The sequence below is a fragment of the Primulina eburnea genome, chromosome 11, assembly GCF_022965805.1.
Source record: "Primulina eburnea isolate SZY01 chromosome 11, ASM2296580v1, whole genome shotgun sequence".
NCBI classification, from domain to species: Eukaryota; Viridiplantae; Streptophyta; class Magnoliopsida; order Lamiales; family Gesneriaceae; genus Primulina; species Primulina eburnea.
The window spans coordinates 5,987,553-5,997,117 of NC_133111.1; the positions used below are offsets into that span (position 1 = coordinate 5,987,553).

The following is a 9,565-nucleotide window of genomic DNA, read 5'->3' on the forward strand; positions in this document are numbered from 1 at the left end:
ACTATTTATATTTTTTTACATGATGTTATTTGAGAAGGAGATTATGGATAACAGCATTTTAGTTGTTTGGAATGTGTATAAAACCTTAAAATCATTTATACTTTAAACAACATATCTATATCTATATCTATATATATATATAAACAGAGTTTTTGCCAAAAATAGTAATTTCCCGCCAAAATGTCATTTCTAAAAAAGGAAAATATTGACATATGTGTACTACAATAAATTATCACTTCAACCAATGCTTCATTGATTGTATCAATTCACTTAATTCAATTTTGAATTTAATTAATTTTTATAGTAATTCAAATGTATTTTATTTATTATATGTATTTTATTTTTTTACTCAAATTAAAATTAAACTTTATTGAAAACGTAAATTATATTAAAAATTTTGTATTGATTATATCAATCAGTTCAATTAAAAACTATATAAATAAATTTAAAATACAAATGATTGCAATGTTCGGTATCACTAATGAGGTAAATTTATTCAAAAAATACATTTTGCTATTTTAATTAATTTCCTACCCAAATTACTTACTAAAAAAGAAATACAATATTTAATTAGTTTATTTATTTTTTCTAAAAATAAAATTGGTCGAGTGTTAAAAGTTATCACTACAACAAGGTTTTTCAATAGACATTAAGTTATCATTTAATAATCATAAATTTTTTTATCCCAAATACATATTATTTCGAAATTACCTTAATTTGAAAGAATTAATACATTGTAATTTTCTTCCAAAACCATATGTATTCTTAAAAATTCAAACAAGAGAGCAGGAGAAAATTAAAAAAGGTAGATTCAAAAGAGTTTCAAATCGACATTAAATTACTCTCAATAAACATGTATAGTACCCCTCAATAATAAGAAAAGTTTGATACTCAATGCAAGAAATTCGAGATTTCCATAATTGGAAATAGTTAATGTATGATATAATTCTGTCATAAGCATTCAATGTATAATTTTTGTCCCATTGTGATGTCTTATTTGAATTTTAAATTATAAATAATGCAATATTGTATATTATATTATGAACCAGTTTTATTCTATTTATATTACTAAATTTATCTATTCCAAAATTGAATTCTGAAACGACTTCTCTTTTCAGCACCATATATGAGTTGAATCCTTCAAAACTGTAATGTTCGTTTTAAATTTAGATTGTTCTTCGTTATGAACTACATACATATGGAAACAACGAGAACAACGTGACATTAAGTTTGAAATATATATTTCATTATCGAAAAATAAAAAATATTATTTTTCTATTTGTACAACTTTTAATTATTACGTATTACTAATGTGATAATTTTCTTCTATATTACAAAGTTCACGGATACATGATAATATAAAATGTCTCATAATGGAAATGATTAAACCAATTCTAAAGAAAGTAAGCATCTTATTAGAAGAGACCTTATAAAATTTATTGGCATTGTTATTGAATACACATAGTAAATGTTAATAAAATAAAATTTCTGATTTATACATAATTTACTTATGATCACAAGTTTCATTTTTCATTCGGAATAATAGGTTGTTGTGTATATTATGAAGAGATTTCGTAAATAAAAGCACAATCCATGACAAAGATATTGATGAAACAATTATTGTTATCATTCAAATGTGTCAAACACATGTCATGTCATAAAATTGTTTACGAATGTGGATTTAGACAAAATTACTGAATTTTTATAAAGTATTTCTCATTAATTTTATTGAATGTGATTTAAAAATATTTTTTTATCACATGTTAAAAAATAATAATATATAGCTTCTCGAAAATTAAATAATTAAATATGTATTAAGGTTGGTGGTCGACATCAATACACTAAACACGATAAGCATCATGCAATCGCCTTAGGCTAACACAATCTAAAATTTTGATATATTATACTGATTATTAGCCAAAAAATTAATCCACATGCGTTATATTTAAGAGATTTTTTTAAATTAACGAATTTTTTTATTTTTTATAAATATATTATTTTTTAAAATTTAAATATCTATTTATTTTTCACTAATTTTTTATAATATCATCCCGTGCATCGCACGGGTTAAATACTAGTGTATTATAATAATAAAGTAGTTCTCTTGTGAGACGGTCTCACGAATCTTTATCTGTAAGACGGGTCAATCCTACCGATATTTACAATAAAAAGTAATTACGAAAAAATATTACACAAGTTTTTGTCATAATATATTTAAGTATTAAAAACAATGAGTAGTGAATTGGTTCGATATTTTATTTAATTATACGACTAAAAATTATATTTATCAAAATATAGAAAAAAAATAAACGTCGTCAAAAATTAATTAATTGGGTGTAATAAATTAGTAATATTGTTAAACATATTGAAGTTAGAAAAATTAATTAAAATAACAACCACAACAAACTCATATTTCTGTTTTTTTATTGTTTAGAAGATTGTTTAACACTGTCAAATTTTAGTTATTTTATATAATATTTTTTAAACCGAGTTTGTAAATAAAATACGACGTTTTTATATTCAATTTTTTTATAAATAATTAAAATGAAATTATAATTATATTTAGATGAAAATTAAAATGAATTTAATTTTTTTACTAGACCAAAACATTCCAATTCTTTTTATCAATAATATTTATATAAATACTATTTTTTTATTCAAGAACAAAAATGTATTTCAACATCTAAAAAATATTTTATTAAATAGTTTTTTTTTTAATAAATGAAAATATAAAGTTTATGAAGGTGAAATTAAAAATAAAGTTAATAAATTTTGATAAAAAAAGAATTTAGCATTAATAATGTGTTTTTAGGAAAAAGTAATAACTTATAAAAAAATTAAATATAAAAAATAATTTTTATTCGATTTTCTCAATATATATGCATAATATAATAATGTTAAATCGATAATATAAATTTTGGATAAATAATATTTTGTACAATTTTTTTTTAAAAAAAACTGTGAATTTATATGTGACATTAATTTAATAGTAAAAATAATTTGATTTTTTTTAAACGCAAATATCATGAAATTGTATGAAATCTTAATAAATTTTTAAGGCAAAACTTGTGTGAGACGGTCTTACGGGTCATATTTTGTGAGACGTATCTCTTATTTGGATCGTACATGAAAAAGTATTACTTTTTGAGTAGGTCTCTTGTGAGACGGTCTCACGGGTCGCATTTTGTGAGACGGGTCAACCCTACCAATATTCACAATCAATGGATGACTCAAATAAGATATAATACGACCCATGAGACCGTCTCACACAAGTTTTTGTCTTACTTTTTATGCTAAAAGTGTTACTTTTTATTGTGAATATCGGTAGGGTTGACCCGTCTCACAGATAAAGATTTGTGAAATCATCTCACAAAAAACCTACTCATTTTTTAAAGATATCACTAAATTAAACGAAGAGTTATATGCTTCATAACTACGGTACACACTTATGTGAACATCGATGAATTGACATTCACATGTTAGATGTAATGAAACATTGAAAAATTGTACATCTATTAAGTATGTCACTTCAACGATACTTACATAAGTGTACACCGTTGATGTGCATTTTATCAAAACTGGTGAAATAAAATGCTATGAAATCTCATCGAATATCAATTTTATTTTGAAATCTCATCTTCACAAGCACTAAAATGATAGTACATTTTCAGATTTCATCCAATTCCATGCCGCAAAACATTCTTAAGCCAAGGAGCCAGGGTTCATAAATCTTTATTATATTTTTTAAAATTTATTTTTTTGTATATTTATTTTAAAATTTTATAATACTATTCAAAAAACCCAACAAGAAAACCCTCGTTTATTTCAAGGAACAAGGTGACGATGATAAATTACGTGTCTGCTTTTTCCTCAGCGAAATTGCATAATTCGAATAATAGTTATTGAAAGAAACTTCCGAATTGCGTATTAATCGTATCACTTTGATTGGTAGAGGCGGAAGGAGTCGAATAGATGGAGGTGAAGGGGAAAAGATTTGAAGGGAAGGTGGCCATAGTCACTGCTTCCACTCAAGGCATCGGATTCAGCATCGCTGAGCGCCTCGGCTTGGAGGGCGCCGCCGTTGTTATCTCTTCCCGCCGACAAGTATGCCTCTTTCACGCTGACACACGCCGTCCCCTCAATTATCCATTTCTTTGTTCGTATCCCTGTTTTTTCTTGAATTTTGTTTGTTGAACTATGTTAAGATTAATATTCAAGTTCTAAAAGTTTAATCTTTCATGGGTTTGTAAGATCTTGTTTTTAACTTTTCTGTTTACACCGTCGTGATCTTTAATGAGCTTTGCAAAAGTAATTTTGTAGAAAAATGTGGATGAAGCAGTTGAAAAGCTAAAGGGTAAAGGGATTGAAACTCTGGGGCTAGCGTGCCATGTCTCAAATGCACAACAAAGAAAAGATCTAATAGAAAAGACAATTCAGGTAATATTATTGGCCAATTTGGTTTTTTTTTTCATGTTCTGTGTTTTTATAGCGATCGATTGTTTATGGCCTCCATCCTTCAAACTAGTGGGTTGGCTATTTGATCACTGGTTTCTGATGCTTGGATAAAATAAATGATGGAATATTTAATAGAAAATCCTGTGATGTGAAGAGGACAAGGTTCTTTTATAAGTTTCTATCACTTAAATAATGTGAATATAGTGTTTATCGTCAGTTAGAGCAGTAAGTTGAATATTTTAAAATCCTTCCTAGTGAATGGTATATTTTTATTTTTGTATGGTGACAAGGTCAACCGTCAACTGATATTCCTGATAGTTCCATCACGATAATTTGTGACCTTTTATTGCAGAGAAGAAAAGACATAACCATATCAAATATAGAATTTCGGTTGTCTCCTCGTGCATGAATGAGAAACATAGTGCAAAATACAACTTAAATAGGTATAGAGATATCCATGACCTGTAATCTACAACCCGACATTTATCTTAGAGATATTCATTACTGTAATCTACACAACAACATTTATCTATTCTCTAACAATTATAGGTTTGTGCTTGTCTCTTGTACCACCCAACACGTCTTTGATGGTAAACAAGCCCATGTCGTACCAAAAATATCAGTTCCAACTAGAATAGATACTAGGTCCCACGCCCATGGGGATAGTTAATAGTATAGCTCGCATTTTCTTGATCTATGGCCTTCTTCCTTTATATGCGAGGTATTACTTCTTGACAAGACCTAGGACTGAAAACGGTAGCCAATAAAGAGCAAACATTGGGGAATTGTCTAAGCTTGAACATAAGCTCCAAAATCAGATAAAGGAGAGCAGTTTTGTCCTCCCTACCTTACGTATAGTAGTAGATATATCAAAACCAAAGGGATGCTGCTAATAGTTGGATTTATGTTCGGTGGTTCGTTGTTGGTCGGGGCCATGATTAGCACCCTGCATTCATTCTATCAACCATATATTTACAACGGTTTGTGCATCTAGACAGAGATAGACACATCTTTGGATGGACAAAGAAAGATTTGATTCATTAATCATGTAAGTTGTAAGAGTGAAAAAATTTGTCTGACTAGAATAGAAACATTAAAGAGACTTGTCACTCGCCAGTATAAACACAAGTATTCGATTTATAAAAAAAGATGAACACAAAATTGGATCGTCTTAGAGGTATTTTGCAAACATATGATACACAGGTTCAAGCAGCATTGAGAGAGGCCGATGTTTTTAGGCACACCATTCTTTTTTTAGACGTGTGAACATATGTAAACCATTAGAGAAGTTACATGGGGAGACATCGCTTTTCATGCACCCGAGAACATTTTTCATGCAAAAAGAGTGATATTTTTTGGCAGTTTAACCAAAATAATTGATATTTTTCCAAAATATCCAAATCGCTGAGATAAACCAAAATAACCTTTATTTTCCTGGAGAAACCGAATTAGCCTTTGTCCTTTTAATATTAAACTAACCAATTTTTTAGAAATTACACTGTGTCTTGAGGATGTGCTGTAATGTCCAGGAAAGAGAGAAAAACGTACCATGAAAAACTGCAATATGCACCTCTGCTCCTGGCGCCAGTGCTTAAGTTTATAGATAGAAAGCATATCTAATGGTATGCTTTTCCAACACCAATGGAATAGATGATAAATCCAATAATATTTTACTTACATTTAACAAGATCTAAATTCATCTTTAATTTGAATTTGGATTCCATTTTCATAGGGCATAGATGAATACGACTAATGACCTTTACACAATAAGCTTTCTCTAAACATACATTGCAAGATGTAGATGATATGCCATAAAATTGGAAGTTATAGGAATATAGTACCACCGATGATGTTTTGATTTCTAGACAGTGTAACTTTAACCAATAATTTCTTAGCAGTCGAGATTGTACTTTTTTAGGTGAATTGCAACATTAGTTCTCATTATGTATGCAATTTCCAGTGTGGTTTTATTGATATCTTTGTTTCCCATACTAGAATAATCGTCTACCTGGGAACTTGATACCTACGTGCTTTTGGACTATAACATAATTAAGGCCTTTATCATTGTATGATGCTTAGGTATACAGATTAATTGCGTCAAATTCAGAATAAATATAATAACCATCAATGGAATACAGGATCTTCCACTAAAGAAATTTAACTAGACCAACAGTTTTGCTTGATAACAGATTTGTTCATTATCTTTCACTGTTCCTTTGTCATATGCTGATGAGTAGGTTAAGGATATCAATTATGACGTTATGAAGGTTGAATAAGGTGCTGCAAACAGATTATCTTTTTCACTTTCCTTTCATATGATATCCTAGTCTTTAATTTTCTCTTGAAACCTTGTGTTAAAACTCTGAATTTAATCCTCTTGATTTTTTTTAATCCTCTTGATTTTTTAATTTTTTTTAGAATTGCTCTGCTTGCAGAAATATGGTAAAATAGATGTCATCGTATCCAATGCTGCTGCCAATCCTTCTGTCGATGGAATCTTGGAAACCGAAGAGTCGGTTCTTGATAAACTGTGGGAAATCAATGTGAAAGCTACTATACTTCTTCTGCAAGTATGTCAGTTTGAATGATGGTATATGTGACACCACTGGCGTATAAAACAATAGTTTGAACAAATTATATGCCAGCCTAGGAATAATCTGCCCAATTGGATATCAAATTTTCGATGAAAATTGAAATAATTGAAATTTTTTAAATTGTGCTTAGATGGGCAACTCTAGCATCCAACGGTCTCGTGGCTCATTGGCCACGACAGTTTGAATAACGACCTAGATGACCTTATGCTAGGCATAATTTTGTTTTCGAAATTTCTCCTCTGAAATAAGGCATAATTTCCTTTTTCGAAATTTCTCCACATGGTCCTGTTATCATTGCAACTTTATGTTAGTGATATTGTAATTTTCATCGTAATAGGACGCAGCTCTTCACTTGAAGAAAGGCTCTTCGATCGTATTCATTTCTTCTATAGCCGCTTTTCAACCTTCTCAAGGACTGTCTATGTACGGTGTGACCAAAACAGCTCTTCTCGGGCTTACGAAGGTACTCATAATTTGGTTTATCTGGCCTTATAGGACTTTCTTTACTTGAGATCTTATTCTACGAGTCTTCTTTTTAGGCACTTGCAGCTGAGATGGCCCCAAATACTCGTGTAAACTGTGTGGCGCCTGGTTTTGTCCCAACCCGATTTGCAGTTTTTTTCACATCCGATGAGAGCAGGGTAGCCTGAAAAATAAATATTTAATACTAACCATTTTACTAAATATCCTTTTGGCAATTTCCATTACTTTCTTGTACTAATACTGGTTTTTATTTAGAGAAAGGATCTCGAGGAGAGAACGCTACTCCGTAGACTCGGAACTACACAAGACATGGCTGCAGCAGTTGCTTATTTGGCTTCTGATGATGCTTCGTACATCACTGGTGAAACGTTGGTGGTTGCTGGAGGAGTGCCTTCCAGGCTCTGATTTCTCCTTCCTGTATGTTGTTTTCCTCTAGCTTGTCTTTCCCTTTTTGGTTTTATTTTTCAAATTTTTTTCGGTAATCTCATCATTCAAGAATTGATAACCTATTTATACATTCAATAAAGGTGCTTTGGAGGTAATGTCATCAAAAGTTACACAACCTCATTACTCTTTTTGGTGGTTTTTCTTTCCTGTGGTGCATATGGAGAAACTAGTGTACCTTTAATGAGACTGGATGAAAAATATATTTTACTAGTTTGTGTTCTGTTTTGTTTTATACGTATCATCTTTCTTTATAAATAGCTAAATGAATGGAATGAAAATGTGTATGAGTTTTAAAGTGAAAATTGGCCCCTCGTCCGCTCGAAGTAGGTGGGACACCTACGATCATCATGTACATCCGAGAAATCGGACCGGTTTTCCCTATTCACCATGTTTCACGGGCGGTTGCAGTATCGAGTCATCTCCATTAGTCGAGCAATAACGGAGCTGGAGTCCGGTCGAACCAACTTCTGGTTACTTTTTATATTGGTGATTGAGTTTGAATTTTTTAAGTCGATTTGGAGAGCTCGAAATTCCTTTCTCTTGTAGGTATATATATAAAACACAGTCAAGAGATAAATAATAGATCTTAATTTTAACGACTTTTAAGATATTTTTAAAATTTTAAAAAATAAACTTTATATCATACACATACCATAATAATAATAATAGTAGTGTTTTTTATTTTTTGTTTTTGACAAAAGAACTTGCACAATATCGTGTGAATGACAAAAGCATAAAGTACAAGAAAGATTAAAGCAAATAACCCAATGTGAAACACATATTCAGACCAGACCTCTTGTCAGTTCGTGGATTTGAGACCAGCTTTCGACAATATAACAGAATGCAACCCAACATAAACTAGGGTTGGCAAAAATCAGAAATTATCGACCTTTCTTGACTTCCGACCTGGTCCGACCCGAAATTTTCCCGTTTTCCCGACCCGCTCAAAATCGGGAAAAGGATCGGGAATATAGGATATATCCCACGGGATTCCCGACCTGATCCGAATATATTAATAATTTTTTTATTAAATTTTTAAAAAATAGGAAATTCCCACTTTTAGTACAAGGGTTCCTGCTTGTGGACTCTATCCAATTTCATATTTTCATTTCGTTTCAGGCTTTCACAGAAATACATATACGTACACACCATTCTTTCTAAAAGCCCTAAACCCAACCCACCGCCCCTCTTCCTTCTCCCGAATCCGACCGTCGTGTCGTCGTGAATCGGTGCTCGACCGCTGTGGGTTACAGCTGAGGTCCAGACGTCTCCTGTAGCGGCCTGAATCGAGAGAACCTTGCTCCATTTGAGCAGCCCCGAGCCGATTACACGAGACCTGTTTTTTGCGTGAGTCTTGGCTGTCTTCCTCGTGAATTCTTGCTCGTTTTTTTGTTAGTTTTTCTTTGATTTTTTGTAAGTATTAGCATGTCTTCGAAATTCTCATATTCTCTAAATATCTTTCATTTTTTTCTACATAAATTTATTTATAATAACTCGTAGTAAACAGCACGTCATTGGTTGAAGTGACAACTATTGGATGGATGTTTATGTTCAACTATTGATCACCTATTTGTAATTGTAAAAAT

At 30.8% G+C, this 9,565-nt stretch overlaps 1 protein-coding gene across 2 annotated transcripts; it reads left to right on the forward strand.

The window, feature by feature from the left end:
• The first annotated feature begins 3,731 nt into the window (after nt 1-3,731).
• Nucleotides 3,732-8,199, forward strand: LOC140804913 (tropinone reductase-like 3). 2 transcript variants are annotated; one of them, XM_073161069.1, is made up of 7 exons: nt 3,732-3,837; nt 3,953-4,104; nt 4,321-4,437; nt 6,891-7,025; nt 7,387-7,512; nt 7,589-7,690; nt 7,788-8,199. In XM_073161069.1, the coding sequence occupies exons 2-7, from the start codon at nt 3,973-3,975 to the stop codon at nt 7,935-7,937; spliced, it is 762 nt and encodes a 253-aa protein (XP_073017170.1). In that variant the 5' UTR covers nt 3,732-3,837; nt 3,953-3,972; the 3' UTR covers nt 7,938-8,199. The 2 variants fall into 2 exon arrangements, with proteins under 2 accessions (XP_073017170.1, XP_073017171.1); XM_073161070.1 differs by lacking the exon at nt 3,732-3,837 and having other exon boundaries at nt 3,844-4,104; nt 7,788-7,949; nt 8,060-8,199.
• The last annotated feature ends 1,366 nt before the right edge of the window (nt 8,200-9,565 follow it).

Excerpts from the sequence above, each read along its gene's own strand:
- LOC140804913 (XM_073161069.1), top strand. The coding sequence starts at position 3,973 with ATGGAGGTGAAGGGGAAAAGATTTGAAGGGAAGGTGGCCATAGTCACT. Across the intron at positions 4,438-6,890 it reads TAATAGAAAAGACAATTCAG|AAATATGGTAAAATAGATGT; the intron begins GTAATATTATTG and ends CTCTGCTTGCAG. Across the intron at positions 7,513-7,588 it reads CTCTTCTCGGGCTTACGAAG|GCACTTGCAGCTGAGATGGC; the intron begins GTACTCATAATT and ends TCTTCTTTTTAG.